Genomic DNA, 18,736 nt, shown 5'->3' on the forward strand with positions numbered 1-18,736 from the left:
CACACCTACAACTTGTTTATTAATCAAAACCTAGCCATTTCGAGCCACCTGCAGCTATTGCACTCTTAATTCCGGCAGTGAAAATAGCAGAAATATTTCTTACACCCCTGTACCTATAGCACTACCGCCAGTGCTTAGATTTACCATTGCGTTACATTTGTCTGTAATGAAGTGCAGAGCAAATGTGGATAAGAGATGACTACTCTCATGAGGTTGTGATCCATATCCCCACTTCTAGAGGCCCTTTCTATTTTCTCCCTCTCAGATGCTGTCCCAGAAGGAGGCAGAGAAAGCGGTGCTGTCTGAGAGAGTGTCCATCCTGCAGGCAGAGCTGGGTACTGCAACCCTGGAGCTGGACAGACTGGCCAGAGAGGCAGCGTATTACAAAGAACAGGAGAGGGTAATTATAGACCGTTTTAGAACTCTGTTCCCATTTTGTACTACCGTGAACTTTTTTTAAAGACATGAAAGTTTCCCTGACTTTGTCGGCAGGCCACAGTGGGAGCTCTGACCAGTGAGTTACTGGAGCTTCGCTCTCAGCTGGAGGAGGCTGGCAGTGTTCATGAGCGGGAGCTGCACCGGTTGCAGGAGAACAGCTCTGACCTGCAGACACATACTGATGCTGCCCTCAAAGAGGTAAGAGGCGGTTAGAGTCAGGGATGGAGCCGGTGACCATTTCTGGTTCAACGTTTCTTCACCACTCTCCCTAACTTCCTCTTCCAGCTGGAGGAGTGCAGAGCTTCTCTCTCAGCCAGTGAGGAGAGCCGAGACCAGGTGAGGCGGGACATGCTGGAGATGGACAGGCGCCTCAACCAAACCCGTGACACTGGGGAGGGGTACAGAAGGGATGGGGTAGAGCTACGGCGCACCCTCACTGATGTCACCAAGGAGAAAGACACACTCAGCTTATCAAATACCCAGCTGAGGGAGACTCTGAAAAGTGCAGAGACTGAGAGAATCAGGTAGTACTTAGCTGCATACCTCTGACCCTGATTGTCACCTTTCAAATGTTAATATACTAGTGTCACTCTCTGTTAGGTAGTAAAAATTATGCACAGAAGGCATCTACTGTATACTAAAGGACGAAATATGTGTGTGTCAGTGTGAAGCGTCAGTGTGAGGAGAAGGAGCAGCGGCTGGCTGTTCTGGAGGAGAGCCTGTCATCTGCACAGAGAGAGGTGACGGAGCTCCGCAGCTGTCTGAGAGAGGTGGAGAGGTCACGGCTGGAGGCCCGGAGAGAGCTGCAGGAGCTACGCAGACAGGTCAGTCACACATACCCTCACATCTCTGAAACACTTTGTTTATTCTTTTACACTTATTGGTTTACCTTACCTGCTGTAGAGAACTCAAACTTCACTAGGGCATTGAGTTCTTGCTATCCACTGGATCTTACCAGGAAAAAACTCCAGGCCTTGGCTTAGACATATTCTAGAACTTGTCCTCCGTTCGATCACTCCATCAGGTGAAGGTACTGGATGGAGAGAAGGAACAGAAAGGGAGGGAGGTGGCTGAGTTGCAAACGCGTCTCTCCCTGGAGGAGCAGAGAGAGGAGGAGAGAGGGCGGGATATCTTCTCTCTCAAACAGAAGCTGGCCGAGGCTGACACAGCCAGGACTTCCATCAAGAAAGAGGTGAGGAGGGAGAGGTTTGGGTGTAGTAGAGTGAGAGGTTAGATTGTATTTATGCTTGGTTAAACATAAAACTTAATCAACTGCCCTCTACACATCCCTCTCTACTGTACTTCTCTTCCCATCTCTATCCTCCCCCCTCCTCCTCTTCCCTCCAGCTGTCCATCCTCCAGAGGCGTCTGACAGAGTCAGAGTTAGGCTGGCGGGGATGTGAGAGGGAGCTGACGGCCCAGCTTCAGGATGCCCGGGGCTGTGAGAAGAAGCTCCAGGATGAGGCCAGGAACCTGTCCCTGCGGGCCCAGACAGCCCAGGACTCCCTCACCCAATCCAGCCTGCAGCTCAGCGAGGCCCAGGGCCGCCTGGCTGCCACCGAGGTAGAGCTGGCCCGGGCCGAGGCCGGACGCAGGGAGCTGGAGTTCCGTCTGGGCAGCTTGCAGTCGGCACTGACCCGTACGCTGGGCATTGGGGCGGGGGGCCGGAGAAGTGCCAGTGGGGGCAGGGGCAGGAGCCCCAGAGGGAGCCCCCCAGCAGCATCCTACAGCAGCATTACACGTCCCCGCAGCCTCTCGCCCCTACGCTGCTCACTTTCACCCCCAAAAGGTGAGGGTAAAATGCTCATATATCACAAAACATGTCAATGTGAAAGTGGGACATAAATTGTGAGGAGTTATACTGTATATACTCTTTTCTTCCAGATTTTGGCGGCTCGACCCCTGACAACACGTTGGGCTGCTCAAGGCCTATCTCCCCAGAGCAGGGTGACACCCCCCTCCCCATGCCCCTGCCTGAGCTGGACCCTGAGACGCTGCGCTGCGGCCTCAGAGACTTCCTCCAGGAGCTCCGAGAAGCTCAGAGAGACCGGGTACTACAGCCACACTACATGGGCAGAGCAGTACACATATTTCGATTTTATACACATTCTCCTATTCTAACAGATTGAAGTCCCTTTTCACTCTTTACTTGTAGATGAATTATCTCAACATTGTGCTGTAAACATCTCTGCAGCACTGATATGTGACTGTAGGGAATGCTAAAAGTCTGTCAGATTGTCTGAAGGCATGTTGTTGAAATGTGTTCCTGATGTTGGTTTTCAGGACGAGGCTCGCTGCCAGTTGGGGGCGCTACAGAGAGAGTTGGAGGAGGTGACAGGGGAGAGAGACTCCGCCCAGAACCGCCTCTCTCAGCTACACAACACACTGCAGGAGTGCCAGGAGGGTGAGACACATACACATGTCGCACACACGCAAACCATAAGAAGGCCAAGAGAATAATTTACACAGTGAAGTCATTGACAGACATACAAAGACCCGGGGAGAGCACACATTAGGAACACGTTAGCATAAAGACCTTGTCTGTGAATGCTCCAGTGTTGTGACTGTCTGTGTGTTTCCGTCCAGGTAAGCGTGGTGTTGACGGGCGTCTGAGCTCGACCCAGGCCATGCTCCAGCAGCAGGAGGAGACGGTGAGGAGGGGAGAGAGGGAGAGGAGGGCCCTCACTGACAGAGTCAAGGAGCTGGAGAGAGCCCTGCAGACTGCCGAGACGGAGAAAAAACACACACAGGTAGACATACACGCACACATACTTACTGTAGAATATATTCCCTGACAAGGATTCTAGTGTCTGCTAACACACAGTGCTGACCACTGACCTGCCATATGGTGACCCTGCAGGAAGCACTAGGTGGAAGCAGAAAACTGTCGTAACAGATGCCACAGAATACTGAGTCATTAAACAAAACTCCATGTCATATTTCTGGGCAAAGCAACTGTCCATATGTCCAGTCCTCTAAGTCCAACCCTCACACCACCCTTTAAAACACTCCCCATAGCCGACAACAGAGGGAGCATGGGGAAAGAGGGAGAGAAATGGACTGGCTGTGTGAGAAGGAAATAGAGTGATTGAGAGGGTTAGTGGGATAAAGTGTAATGGAAAAGACGAATGAAGGGAAAGGAGGGTAGGTATTTATGATTCTAGAGATTATAGTTAGGAGCCACAGAATCAAATAGTAGATCATTTAATAGACTATTCCTGGGAAAAGACTCAAATGATTTATGTTGCTGGAAAGAGAGGGGAGGAAGTTCGGGAGCAAGGGGGGATTTCAACATTATGGAGAGTTGAGAGAAGAACGAAGGGATGTGGCCATCTGTGGATCAACTGTCTGTCTGTGTGTCTATGTCTATCTGGCCTCTCTGAGAGTGTGTTTGTGGAGTGTCTCTGTTTTCCCCTCGTGTCTAGTTCTATATCTCTACAGAGCAGCCATTCTGCTGCCAGACTGGGTCACCATGACATACTGTAACTGTATGGACTGGCTGGCTGGCTTTGACATGTGACCTTGATGTGACTGCCAGTCTGCCAGTTTCATCTCTTTTAGCTCTCTCCTTCTCTTTCTGTCACTCTCTCATTCTCTACCCCTTTCTCACCTCACTCTCCTCTCCCCTCCTCCCCCTCCCTACCTGTAGGACCAGTTGAGTAAGCAGCGTGCGGGCGAGGTGCGTCTGGAGGCTGAGCGGAGGCGTCTGCGGGAGGCCCTGGAGGCTGCCGAGGCCCGGGGGACCAGGGTGGAGCTGGGGAGACGCAGCCTGGAAGGGGAGCTGCAGAGACTCAAACTGAGCCTGGGGGACAGGGAGGCCGAGAACCAGGCCACCCAGGAGCGCCATGATGCACTAGTCAAACAGGTAGCACACTGAATGAACACTCAATCAATCTACTATAGAGGAACAAGTACACCCTCGATAGAGGCACGTCTTGCTGAGATTTAACCAGCTTTAAACGGAAACACACTAAGACACACTGACTTAAACCACTCACACACTGTGTTGTACATCTGTCCCAGGTGGCGGAGGGGGAGAGCTGTGTGACGTCGCTCCAGAGAGAGTTGGACAGGCTGAGCCAGGCTTTGTCTAAAGCCCAGGAGGGAGAGGTCTGTCTCAGAGAGAAGAACCAGAGCCTTTCCCAGAGCCTCCAGGAGGCCACCGTTGCCCACAGCGCCACCCAGGGGCGCCTTGTCGCACTGCAGAAGACCCTGGGGCTGGCCGAGCAGGACCGCAGGCATCTACAGGTAGGTGGAGGAGGAATCATTGATAGGACAGTGGGCTGAAATTCAAGTGTTTGTTTTTGTCAAGGCTCATCCCTGTAATTTAAATAGGATTAGAGCAAATTGTAATGAGTAGTCTAGATTGAACCAATGAAACTGAATGTAGTGTTGCTGTTTTCAGGAGCGAGTGGATGGAGCGCGGGCGTCCCTGACGGACGGGAAGAGAGGCATGACGGCCCTCACTGAGCGCGTCCAGAGCCTACAGACTGAGCTGACTCAGAGCGACCTGAGACGAGGAGAGCTGGAGGCAGAGCTGGCTCACACACAGGAGGTGAGAGGGAGAGAAAGAACGAGAATGAAAGAGAGAGACTTTTGCTCATACATAATAATTTCCTCAACACTAACCTTATACACACACACAGGAGGAGAGTGGTAAGGACATAGCAGGGGCATGTGAAGAATTTACATTTTAAAAAATGTAACAAAAAGAGCGGGAGACATAGGCCTGTATCTCATCTGTATAGCTGTTCCCTCACCCTGTCTCTCCTTTAGGCCCTGCGTCAGCGGTCTGCCAGTCTGACAGAAGCCCAGCGCAGTGCCCAGTCTGCCCAGACAGAGAGGGTGTCTGCAGAGGAGAGGCTGCGGGGGCTGCAGAGGGCTGTGGCCATGCTGGAGACAGAGAAGAAGGATGCAGAGAGACAGGCCGTCCGCCTGGAGAAGGACAAAAACGCACTGAGAAATACACTGGACAAGGTGAGACAGGAGTGAGAGAAATATGAACCACACACAGAACATTAGGAATTTCAATATCAAATTGTATTTGTCACATGCGCCAAATACAACAGGTGTAGACCTTACAGTGAAATGCTTACTTACAAGCCCCTAGATGAATATGATGACTGTCGAAAAAAGTTGGGAGTATTGATTTTCAATCAGTTCAATTCAGGAAGTGAATTTAAATGCAATTCATGAATTAAAAAATCCTCTAATAATGGCCGGTTTTCAATTAACTTCCTCAATTAACTGGATTAAACATGGAAATCAAATTTTATTTGTCACATGCACCGAATACAACAGGTCTAGACCTTACCGTGAAATGCTTAATTACAAGCCCGTAACAACAATGCAGTTCAAGAAATAGAGTTAAGAAAATATTTACTAAATAAATTAAAGTAAAAAAATACAATTTGGGTGACTGGAGTCTTTGACCATTTTTTGGGCCTTCCTCTGACACCGCCTAGTATATAGGGCCTGGATGGCAGGAAGCTTGGCCCAAGTGATGTACTGGGCCGTTCACACTACCCTCTGTAGGGCCTTATGGTCTGATGCCAAGCAGTTGCCATACCAGGCGGTGATGCAACCGGTCAGGATGCTGAGGGGGAAAGGTGTTGTTGTGCCCTCTTCACGACTGTCTTGGTGTGTTTGGACCATGATAGTTTGTTGATGATGTGGACACCAAGGAACTTGAAACTCTCGGCCCGTTCCACTACAGCCCAATTGATGTTATAGTCCACAATCAGCTCCTTTGTCTTGCTCACATTGAGGGAGAGGTTGTTGTCCTGGCACCACACTGCCAGGTTTCTGACCTCCTCCCTATAGGGCGTCTCATCGTTGTCGGTGATCAACCCTACCACTGTTGTGTCGTCAGCAAACTTAGTGATGGTGTTGGAGTCGTGCTTGGCCACGCAGTTGTGGGTGAACAGGGAGTACAGGAGGGGACTAAGCATGCACCCCTGAGGAGACCCCATTGTTGAGGATCAGCGTGGCAGAAGTGTTTGTGCCTACTCTTACCACCATCAGGAAGTCCAGGATCCAGTTGCAGATGGTGTTTAGTCCCAGGGTCCTTAGCTCAGTGATGAGGTTTGTGGGCACTATGGTGTTGAACGCTTAGCTGTAGTCAATGAACAGCATTCTCACATAGGTGTTCCTTTTGTCCAGGTGGGAAAGGGCAGTGTGGAGTGCAGTTGAGATTGCGTCATCTGAGGATCTGTTTAGGCGGTAGGCGAATTGGAGTGGGTCAAGGGTTTCCAGGATGATGGAGTTGATGTTTTTATTTCATTTTTAAAAATTGAACCTTTATTTAACTAGGCAAGTCAGTTAAGAACAAATTCTTATTTACAATGACGGCCTAGGAACAGTGGGTTTAACTGCCTTGTTCAGGGGCCGAATGGCCGATTTCTTTTTTTACCTTGTCAGCTCAGGGATTTGATCTTTCGGTTACTGGCCCAACGCTCTAACCACTAGGCTACCTGCCGTCGTGAGCCATGACCAGCCTTTCAAAGCACTTCATGGCTACCAACTTGAGTGCTACGGGGCGGTAGTCATTTTACCTTCACTTTCTTTGGCACATGGATTATGGTGGTCTGCTTGACACGTAGGTATTACAGACTCGTGCAGGGAGAGGTTGAAAATGTCAGTGAAGAAACTTGCCAGTTGGTCCGTGCATGCTCTGAGTACAGCTGGTGCTCTCATGCATGCTTCAGTGTTGCTTGCCTCGAAGCGAGCATAAAAGGCATTTAGCTCGTCTGGTAGACTCGCGTCACTGGACAGCTCACGGCTGGGTTTCCCTTTGTAGTCCTCAATGCCATTGGATGAATCCTGGAACATATTCCAGTCTGTGCTAGCAAAACAGTTCTGTAGCATCTGCGTCATCTGACCACTTCCGTATTGAGCGAGTCACTGGTACTTCCTGCTTTAATTTTAGCTTGTAAGCAGTAATCAGGAGAATAGAATTATGGACAAATGGAGGGCGAGGGAGAGCTTTGTATGCACCTCTGTGTGTGGCGTAAAGGTGGTCTAGAGTTTTTTCCCCCCCTCTGGTTGCACATGTGACATGCTGGTAGAAATGAGGTAAAACGGATTTAAGTTTGCCTGCATTAAAGTCCCCGGCCACTGGACGCGCCGCTTCTGGATGAGCATTTTCTTGTTTGCTTATGGACTTATACAGCTCGTTGAGTGCGGTCCTAGTGCCAGCATCGGTTTGTGATGGTAAATAGACAGCTACGAATAATATGGATGAGAACTCACTCGGTAGTTAGTGTGGTCTACAGTTTATCATGGGGTACTCTACCTCAGGCGAGCAATATCTTGAGACTTCGTGCACCAGCTGTTATTGACAAATAGATACACACCCCCGCCCCTTGTTTTACCAGACGTATATATGCTCTGTCCTGCCGATGCATGAAAAACCCAGCCAGCTCTATATTATATGTGTCGTTGTTCAGCTACGACTCGGTCAAACATAAAATATTACAGTTTTTAATGTCCGGTTGCTAGGATAGTCTTGAACGTAGATCATCCAGTTTTTTTCCAGTGATTTCACGTTGGCCAATAGGACGTATGGTAGTGGGTGTTTACCCACTCGCCGACAAATTCTCACAAGGCACCACGACCTCTGCCCCCAGTATCTCCGTCTTTTCTTCATGCGAATGACATGGATTTGGGCCTGGTCTCGGGGAAGCAGTACATCCTTTGCGTCGGACTCATTAAAGAAAAAATCTTTGTCTAGTTTGAGGTGAGTAATCTCTTCTGATGTCCAGAAGCTATTTTCGGTCATAAGAGATGGGAGCAGCAACATTATGTGCAAAATAAGTTACAAACAATGCGAAAAAACAAACTAAATAGCACAGGTGGTTAGGAGCCCGTAAAACGGCAGCCATCCTCGCCGGCGCCATTGGGGATGGCTGCTGTTTTGACCCCAATATCTACTGTTGAATGATATTGAGGTGACTGACCATGTATGACTGTTTCTCCAGGTGGAGCGTCAGAAGCTAAAGACAGAGGAGGGCAGCATGCGTCTGTCTGCAGAGAAAGGCCGTCTGGATCGCTCCCTCACCACCGCAGAGCAGGAACTGCAGGACGCACAGAGACAGATAGCACTGCTACAGGTAGGCAGGAGACACAGAGACACATAGCACTGCTACAGGTAGGCAGGAGACACAGAGACACATAGCACTGCTACGGGTAGGCAGGAGACACAGAGACACATAGCACTGCTACAGGTAGGCAGGAGACACAGAGACACATAGCACTGCTACAGGTAGGCAGGAGACACAGAGACACATAGCACTGCTACAGGTAGGCAGGAGACACAGACACATAGCACTGCTACAGGTAGGCAGGAGACACAGAGACACATAGCACTGCTACAGGTAGGCAGGAGACACAGAGACAGATAGCACTGCTACAGGTAGGCAGGAGACACAGACACATAGCACTGCTACAGGTAGGCAGGAGACACAGAGACACATAGCACTGCTACAGGTAGGCAGGAGACACAGAGACACATAGCACTGCTACAGGTAGGCAGGAGACACAGAGACACATAGCACTGCTACAGGTAGGCAGGAGACACAGAGACACATAGCACTGCTACAGGTAGGCAGGAGACACAGAGACACATAGCACTGCTACAGGTAGGCAGGAGACACAGAGACACATAGCACTGCTACAGGTAGGCAGGAGACACAGAGACACATAGCACTGCTACAGGTAGGCAGGAGACACAGAGACACATAGCACTGCTACAGGTAGGCAGGAGACACAGAGACACATAGCACTGCTACAGGTAGGCAGGAGACACAGACACACATAGCACTGCTACAGGTAGGCAGGAGACACAGAGACACATAGCACTGCTGCAGGTAGACAGAGAGATGCAGAGAGACATAGCACTGCTACAGGTAGACAGAGAGATGCAGAGAGACATAGCACTGCTACAGGTAGACAGACAGATGCAGAGAGACATAGCACTGTTACAGGTAGACAGACAGATGCAGAGAGACATAGCACTGTTACAGGGAGACAGACAGATGCAGAGAGACATAGCACTACTACAGGTAGACAGATAGATGCAGAGAGACATAGCACTGTTACAGGTAGACAGATAGATGCAGAGAGACATAGCACTGTTACAGGTAGACAGAGAGATACAGAGAGACATAGCACTGTTACAGGTAGGCAGAGAGATACAGACACATAGCACTGCTACAGGTAGGCAGAGAGATACAGAGAGACATAGCACTACTACAGGTAGACAGAGAGATGCAGAGAGACATAGCACTACTACAGGTAGACAGAGACATGCAGAGAGACATAGCACTGTTACAGGTAGACAGAGAGATACAGAGAGACATAGCACGGTTACAGGTAGACAGATAGATGCAGAGAGACATAGCACTACTACAGGTAGACAGAGAGATACAGAGAGACATAGCACTACTACAGGTAGACAGACAGATGCAGAGAGACATAGCACTGTTACAAGTAGACAGACAGATGCAGAGAGACATAGCACTACTACAGGTAGGCAGAGAGATGCAGAGAGACATAGCACTGTTACAGGTAGGCAGATAGATGCAGAGAGACATAGCACTACTACAGGTAGGCAGAGAGATGCAGAGAGACATAGCACTGTTACAGGTAGACAGACAGATGCAGAGAGACATAGCACTACTACAGGTAGACAGAGAGATGCAGAGAGACATAGCACTGTTACAGGTAGACAGATGCAGAGAGACATAGCACTGTTACAGGTAGACAGACAGATGCAGAGAGACATAGCACTACTACAGGTAGGCAGAGAGATGCAGAGAGACATAGCACTGTTACAAGTAGACAGATGCAGAGAGACATAGCACTGTTACAGGTAGACAGACAGATGCAGAGAGACATAGCACTACTACAGGTAGACAGAGAGATACAGAGAGACATAGCACTGTTACAGGTAGACAGACAGATGCAGAGAGACATAGCACTGCTACAGGTAGGCAGAGAGATGCAGAGAGACATAGCACTGTTACAGGTAGACAGACAGATGCAGAGAGACATAGCACTGTTACAAGTAGACAGACAGATGCAGAGAGACATAGCACTGCTACAGGTAGGCAGACAGATGCAGAGAGACATAGCACTGCTACAGGTAGGCAGAGAGATGCAGAGAGACATAGCACTGTTACAGGTAGGCAGACAGATGCAGAGAGACATAGCACTACTACAGGTAGACAGAGAGATGCAGAGAGACATAGCACTGTTACAAGTAGACAGAGAGATACAGAGAGACATAGCACTACTACAGAGAGACAGAAAGATACAGAGAGACATAGCACTGTTACAGGTAGACAGAGAGACATAGCACTACTACAGGTAGACAGAGAGATACAGAGAGACATAGCACTACTACAGGTAGACAGAGACATGCAGAGAGACATAGCACTGTTACAGGTAGACAGAGAGACATAGCACTACTACAGGTAGACAGAGAGATACAGAGAGACATAGCACTACTACAGGTAGACAGAGAGATACAGAGAGACATAGCACTACTACAGGTAGACAGAGACATGCAGAGAGACATAGCACTGTTACAGGTAGACAGAGAGACATAGCACTACTACAGGTAGACAGAGAGATGCAGAGAGACATAGCACTACTACAGGTAGACAGAGAGATACAGAGAGACATAGCACTACTACAGGTAGACAGAGACATGCAGAGAGACATAGCACTGTTACAGGTAGACAGAGAGACATAGCACTACTACAGGTAGACAGAGAGATGCAGAGAGACATAGCACTACTACAAGTAGACAGAGACATGCAGAGAGACATAGCACTGTTACAGGTAGGCAGAGAGATACAGAGAGACATAGCACTACTACAGGTAGACAGAGAGATGCAGAGAGACATAGCACTGTTACAGGTAGACAGAGAGATGCAGAGAGACATAGCACTGTTACAGGTAGACAGAGAGATACAGAGAGACATAGCACTACTACAGGTAGACAGAGAGATGCAGAGAGACATAGCACTGTTACAGGTAGACAGAGAGATGCAGAGAGACATAGCACTGTTACAGGTAGGCAGAGAGATACAGAGAGACATAGCACTGTTACAGGTAGACAGAGAGATGCAGAGAGACATAGCACTGTTACAGGTAGACAGAGAGATGCAGAGAGACATAGCACTGTTACAGGTAGACAGAGAGATGCAGAGAGACATAGCACTGTTACAGGTAGACAGAGAGATGCAGAGAGACATAGCACTGTTACAGGTAGACAGAGAGATGCAGAGAGACATAGCACTGTTACAGGTAGACAGAGAGATGCAGAGAGACATAGCACTGTTACAGGTAGACAGAGAGATGCAGAGAGACATAGCACTGTTACAGGTAGGCAGAGAGATACAGAGAGACATAGCACTGTTACAGGTAGACAGAGAGATGCAGACACATAGCACTACTACAGGTAGACATAGAGATACAGAGAGACATAGCACTACTACAGGTAGACAGAGAGATACAGAGAGACATAGCACTACTACAGGTAGACAGAGAGATGCAGAGAGACATAGCACTACTACAGGTAGACAGAGAGATGCAGAGAGACATAGCACTACTACAGGTAGACAGAGAGATACAGACAGACATAGCACTGTTACAGGTAGACAGAGAGATGCAGACACATAGCACTACTACAGGTAGACAGAGAGATACAGAGAGACATAGCACTACTACAGGTAGACAGAAGGATACAGACACATGGGACTGCTACAGGTAGACAGAGAGATGCAGAGAGACATAGCACTGTTACAGGTAGGCAGATAGATGCAGAGAGACATAGCACTGTTACAGGTAGACAGAGAGATACAGAGAGACATAGCACTGCTACAGGTAGACAGAGAGATACAGAGAGACATAGCACTACTACAGGTAGGCAGATAGATGCAGAGAGACATAGCACTGTTACAGGTAGACAGAGAGATACAGAGAGACATAGCACTACTACAGGTAGGCAGATAGATGCAGAGAGACATAGCACTGTTACAGGTAGACAGAGAGATACAGAGAGACATAGCACTACTACAGGTAGGCAGAGAGATGCAGAGAGACATAGCACTGTTACAGGTAGGCAGAGAGATGCAGAGAGACATAGCACTGTTACAGGTAGACAGAGAGATGCAGAGAGACATAGCACTGCTACAGGTAGACAGAGAGATGCAGAGAGACATAGCACTGTTACAGGTAGACAGAGAGATGCAGAGAGACATAGCACTGTTACAGGTAGGCAGAGAGATGCAGAGAGACATAGCACTGCTACAGGTAGACAGAGAGATGCAGACACATAGCACTGTTACAGGTAGACAGAGAGATGCAGAGAGACATAGCACTGTTACAGGTAGACAGAGAGATGCAGAGAGACATAGCACTGTTACAGGTAGACAGAGAGATGCAGAGAGACATAGCACTGTTACAGGTAGACAGAGAGATGCAGAGAGACATAGCACTACTACAGGTAGACAGAGAGATACAGAGAGACATAGCACTACTACAGGTAGACAGATAGATGCAGAGAGACATAGCACTGTTACAGGTACAGAGAGATACAGAGAGACATAGCACTGCTACAGGTAGACAGAGAGATGCAGACACATAGCACTACTACAGGTAGACAGAGAGTCTAAACACTAAACACTGAGACTCCCTAACCTACAGAAAGTGGGACAACCCCAAATGTTAAGACTTGGAAACTTCTATGTGAAGACCATTGGGTCAGGCAAAGGAAGGCTAACTTTAAGATAATAGTGAGGTGACATTGACCATGTTGAGCACTACCACTGAGTGTGTTTCCTCAGCTGCCGTTGATTTCACGCTTGTCTGAAAGGTGACAGGAGAGAAAATGTGGATTCAGTTTAGAGCTAGGTGGTATATCATGAATACCGTTATTGATCCACATACCGGTATGGATTCTATAACAATATTTGTATACATTGCTAAATGACAAGTTGCACTACTCATAAAACATATTTAGAACTTGTAAACTCAGCAAAAAAATAAACGTCCTCTCACTGTCAACTGCGTTTATTTTCAGCAAACTTAACATGTGTAAATATTTGTATGAACATAACAAGATTCAACAACTGAGACATAAACTGAACAAGTTCCACAGACATGTGACTAACAGAAATTGAATAATGTGTCCCTGAACAAAGGGGGGGTCAAAAGTAACAGTCAGTATCTGGTGTGGCCACCAGCTGCATTAAGTCCTGCAGTGCATCTCCTTCTCATGGACTGCACCAGATTTGCCAATTCTTGCTGTGAGATGTTACCCTACTCTTCCACCAAGGCACCTGCAAGTTCCCTGACATTTCTGGGGGATTGGCCCTAGCCCTCACCCTCGGAACCAACAGGTCCCAGACGTGCTCGATGGGATTGAGATCCAGGCTCTTTGCTGGCCATGGCAGAACACTGACATTCCTGTCTTGCAGGAAATCACGCACAAAACGAGCAGAATGGCTGGTGGCATTGTCATGCTGGAGGGTCATGTCAGAATAAGCCTGCAGGAAGGGTACCACACGAGGGAGGAGGATCTCTTCCCTGTAACGCACAGCATTGAGATTGCCTGCAAAGACAACAAACTCATCAGCATTTAAATATGAATGAGTGGTCCAGTGACGGTGGGTTTGTGCCCATAGACGACATTGTTGCCGGTGATGTCCGATAATGCTGTGCCACACCGTCCCAGACCATGACGGACCCTCCACCTCCAAATCGATCCCGCTCCAGAGTACAGGCCTCGGTGTAAAGCTCATTCCTTCGACGATAAACGTGAATCTGACCATCACCCCTGGAGAGACAAAACCGCGACTCGTCAGTGAAGAGCACTTTTTGCCAGTTCTGTCTGGTCCAGTGACGGTGGGTTTGTGCCCATAGACGACATTGTTGCCGGTGATGTCTGGTGAGGACCTGCCTTACAACAGGCCTACATTCCCTCAGTCCAGCCTCTCTCAGCCTTTTGCGGCCAGTCTGAGCACTGATGGAGGGATTGTGCATTCCTGGTGTAATTCAGGCAGTTGTTGCCATCCTGTACCTGTCCCGCAGGTTTGATGTTCGGATGTACCGATCCTGTGCAGGTGTTGTTACACATGGTCTGCCACTGCGAGGACGATTAGCTGTCCGTCCTGTCTCCCTGTAGCTCTGTCTTAGGCGTCTCACAGTACGGACATTGCAATTTATTGCCCTGGTCACATCTGCAGTCCTCATGCCTCCTTGCAGCATGCTAAGGCACCTTCACGCAAATGAGCAGGGACCCTGGGCATCTTTATTTTGGTGTTTTTCAGTCAGTAGAAAGGCCTCTTTAGTGTCTTAAGTTTTCATAACTGTGACCTTAATTGCCTACCGTCTGTAAGCTGTTAGTGTCTGGAACGACCGTTCCACAGGTGCATGTTCATTAATTGTTTGTGGTTCATTGAACAAGCATGGGAAACAGTGTTTAAACCCTTTACAATGAAGATCTGTGAAGTTATTTAGATTTAATTATCTTTGAAAGACAGGGTCCTGAAAAGGGACGTTTCTTTTTTTGCTGATTTTATTATTCAGAAACATCAAATACCTCCATACCATCACCCAGCCCTAGTTCAGTTTCAGCATTTGAGTTTGTCATTCTGCTTATTTCCCCTTTGGCAGAATTATCAAAGGAGTCTAGATTTAGTTATTCATTCAGCCTTTAGTTAATTGTGTCAGTCAGTTGGTTTTCTGTGTGGGTCAGTATCACAACAAATTCAGTTTGAGACCAAAAAGGCCATGAACTGTATCTGGAATATGGTAATGAGATAATCATTATTGATATTACCATTTTCCCTAGTCACCCGCCAGTCTTTTTCTGGGGTCAAACTCAGAATACAATTTAAATCATTTGATAATGCACAGCATTCATCAACGTAAGGTCCAATAGACTTAACCTCTCCCCTACTTATCTTCTAGTCAAACCACAATAACAAACCTCATTTACTGACGTGATTGGCTGATGTTGGAGGTGTTTATTCTTTATTTGGCTGCTTTGTGGAAGGAGGAGTTGGTGGATGTAAGAAAGAAGATCACTTTTTCTATGGTGAGTGTCTATTTCTCAAGTGATTGTTATACAGTCAGTGCACTCCTCTTTGAGTGATCAAATCCATGCAGAACAATTTTAACACTATAAGCAGTTGATCACTATAAGCAGTTGATCACTATAAGCAGTTGATCACCATAACCTATCACTATAAGCAGTTGATCACTATAAGCAGTTGATCACTATAACCTCTATCACTATAAGCAGTTGATCACTATAACCTCTATCACTGTAAGCAGTTGATCACCATAAGCAGTTGATCACTATAAGCAGTTGATCACCATAACCTCTATCACTATAAGCAGTTGATCACTATAAGCAGTTGATCACTATAAGCAGTTGATCACTATAAGCAGTTGATCACTATAACCTCTATCACTATAAGCAGTTGATCACCATAATCTCTATCACTATAAGCAGTTGATCACCATAACCTCTATCACTATAAGCAGTTGATCACCATAACCTCTATCACTATAAGCAGTTGATCACTATAACCTCTATCACTATAAGCAGTTGATCACCATAACCTCTATCACTATAAGCAGTTGATCACTATAAGCAGTTGATCACTATAAGCAGTTGATCACCATAACCTCTATCACCATAAGCAGAATGTCCTGTAATAGAAGACGAGGCTAGTGTGTTCTTCTTGGTAGTTTTTACTCTGAAATTCTCAGTTCAGGTGAGGGGTTAGTCAGGCGAGACAGTGCTTTTGTTGCAGATTATTGTACATTCTTTTTCATTAGTTTAACCCTCCCACAGCGCCTTTCTGTTGTTCCCTGAGCTCCCTTTAAAGGCAGCCAAATGAAACCTCATGCAGGCTTAAGTGAGTTGGGATCAGTACAAAATGGCTGTAGCCCCGGGCCCTCGCTCTGAATGCATCTGCTGCTAGTTAGACACCTAATGTTGAGCAGAATTGTTTGGCTTGTTTGTTCTTGATCTGGACCCCTATGGTTTCTGTTACAGATGAAGTTAAGAAAGTTTTACAAGAACGTGCACAACTTGTTGAAAATAAATGTAGTATGAAAACTACATGAAATAGCCTAGCTAGGAGGGCACTGTTGAATAGTGTTCTGCGGGTTCTCATTTGCTTTTGATTTCATTTTTAAGAGGCTACTATTCAGCATACGGTGCCTTTGGAAAGTATTCAGACCCATTGACTTTTTCCACACTTTGGTACGGTATAGCCTTATTCTAAAATGTATTAAATTCTTTTTTTCCCTCATCGGTTTACACACAATACCCCATAATGACAAAGCAAAAACAGGATTTGAGAAATGTTTGCTAATTTATTCCAAATAAAAAACTGATACATACATTTACATAAGTATTCAGACCCTTTACTCAGTACTTTGTTGAAGCACCTTTGGCAGTGATTAGAGCCTTGAGTCTTCTTGGGTATCATGCTACAAGTTTGGCACACCTGTATTTGTGGAGTTTCTCCCATTCTTCTCTGCAGATCCTCTCAATGTATGTCAGGTTGGATGGGGAGCGTTGCTGCACAGCTATTTTCAGGTCTCCAGAGATGTTTTATCGGGTTCAAGTCCGGGCTCTGGTTGGGCCACTCAAGGACATTCAGAGACTTGTCCCAAAGCCACTCCTGTGTTGTCTTGTCTGTGTGCTTAGGGTCGTTGTCCTGTTAGGTGAACCTTCACCCCAGTCTTAGGTCCTGAGCGGTCTGAAGCAGGTTTTCATCAAGGATCTCTCTGTACTTTATCCGTTCATCTTTGCCTCGATCCTGACTAGTCTCCCAGTTCCTGCCGCTGAAAAATATCCCCACAGCATGATGATGCCACCACCATGCTTCATTGTAGGGATGGTGCCAGGTTTCCTCCAGAAGTGACGCTTGGCATTCAGGCCAAAGAGTTCCATCCTGGTTTCATCGGACCAGAGAATCTTGTTTCTCATGGTCTGAAAGTCTTTAGATGCCTTTCGGGAAACTCCAAGCAGGCTGTCATGTGCCTTTTACTGAGGAGTGGCTTCCGTCTGGCCACTCTATCATAAAGGCCTGATTGGTGGAGTGCAGCAGAGATGGTTGTCCTTCTGGAAGGTCCTCCCATCTCCACAGAGCAACTCTAGAGCTCTGTCAGAGTGACCATCGGGTTCTTGGTCACCTCCCTGACCAAGGCCCTTCTCCCCCGATTGCTCAGTTTGGCCAGGCGGCCAGCACTAGGAAGAGTCTTGGTGGTTCCAAAAGTCTTGCATTTAAGAATGATGGAGGCCACTGTGTTCTTGGGCACCTTCAATGCTGCAGACATTTTTGGTACCCTTCCCCAGATCTGTACCTGGATAATCAATGGAAACAGGATGCACCTGAGCTCAATTTTGAGTCACATAGCAAAGGGTCTGAATACTTATGTAAATAATGCATTTTTGTTTTTTATTTTAAAATACATTTGCAAAAATGTCTAAAAACCTGTTTTTGCTTTGTCATTATGGGGTATTGTGTGTCGATTGCTGAGGATTTTTTTAAATCCATTTTAGAACAAGACTGTAACGTAACAAAATGTGGAAAAAGTCGAGGGGTTTGAATACTTTCCGAAGGCACTGTATATTACTGATTAGTCCATTTTGGATTCTCTTTCAATCCTTCGTTAACATTCATTTATCAAGGTCATGCATGTGAACCATGAGAATAGCTTTTCCTTTCATTGTGTCAGCCAATCAAGAAGCAGACGTCAAGTGACCAGTGACCACCACCAGATGGGCTATTAACCATTTGTCGTCAGACCTCTCCCAGCCCCACCAGCTGTGTGTTTATGGTATCCCATGTAGTGTTGACATACCTCTTGTTAGCATCTAGAAAATGACCCCAACCCTGTGTTGTTAACACTGAGACATGTCTCTGTCTGGGATTTGGGTTTGTCAGTGTGACACCATGTCATTAACACTGTGACTTGGTGTTGCTGTGGCCCAGTGACTAACACTCCTTTATCTGTGTATATATATTTCTCTGTGTATCCAGGCCCAGCTGGCTGAGATGGAGCAGTCCCACAATGTGAGTGAGAGCTCTGTGAGGCAGCGTGACGAGGTGATGCGTGAGGCGGAGAGGCTGAGGGTCGCCCAGAGGGAGGCAGAGAGGACCCTGGCCGCCCGGGAGAGAGCCCACCGCCACCGGGTCAAAGGGCTGGAGGAGCAGGTAGATACAGCCATGAGGTCAAAGGGCAAGAAGACATACCCTTAATG

The 18,736-nt window shown here is 47.4% G+C and overlaps 1 protein-coding gene across 4 annotated transcripts in view; it reads left to right on the forward strand.

The window, feature by feature from the left end:
- The window catches only part of LOC139559267 (rootletin-like), a 43,227-nt gene that overhangs the window by 23,272 nt on the left and 1,219 nt on the right, over positions 1-18,736 (forward strand). For 2 of the 4 annotated variants that reach the window (XM_071375129.1, XM_071375104.1), the window contains exons 22-37: positions 266-400; positions 493-636; positions 724-962; positions 1,103-1,262; positions 1,463-1,630; positions 1,786-2,227; positions 2,323-2,489; positions 2,722-2,842; positions 3,025-3,188; positions 4,088-4,303; positions 4,462-4,686; positions 4,844-4,993; positions 5,215-5,415; positions 8,418-8,549; positions 15,506-15,547; positions 18,516-18,689. In XM_071375129.1, coding sequence (XP_071231230.1) covers positions 266-400; positions 493-636; positions 724-962; positions 1,103-1,262; positions 1,463-1,630; positions 1,786-2,227; positions 2,323-2,489; positions 2,722-2,842; positions 3,025-3,188; positions 4,088-4,303; positions 4,462-4,686; positions 4,844-4,993; positions 5,215-5,415; positions 8,418-8,549; positions 15,506-15,547; positions 18,516-18,689 — 2,880 coding nt within the window. The remainder of the gene's footprint in view (positions 1-265; positions 401-492; positions 637-723; positions 963-1,102; positions 1,263-1,462; positions 1,631-1,785; positions 2,228-2,322; positions 2,490-2,721; positions 2,843-3,024; positions 3,189-4,087; positions 4,304-4,461; positions 4,687-4,843; positions 4,994-5,214; positions 5,416-8,417; positions 8,550-15,505; positions 15,548-18,515; positions 18,690-18,736) is intronic. The other 2 variants (XM_071375111.1, XM_071375121.1) reach the window with 2 other exon arrangements.

This window comes from Salvelinus alpinus, chromosome 2, assembly GCF_045679555.1.
Source record: "Salvelinus alpinus chromosome 2, SLU_Salpinus.1, whole genome shotgun sequence".
In the NCBI taxonomy this organism is placed as follows: Eukaryota; Metazoa; Chordata; class Actinopteri; order Salmoniformes; family Salmonidae; genus Salvelinus; species Salvelinus alpinus.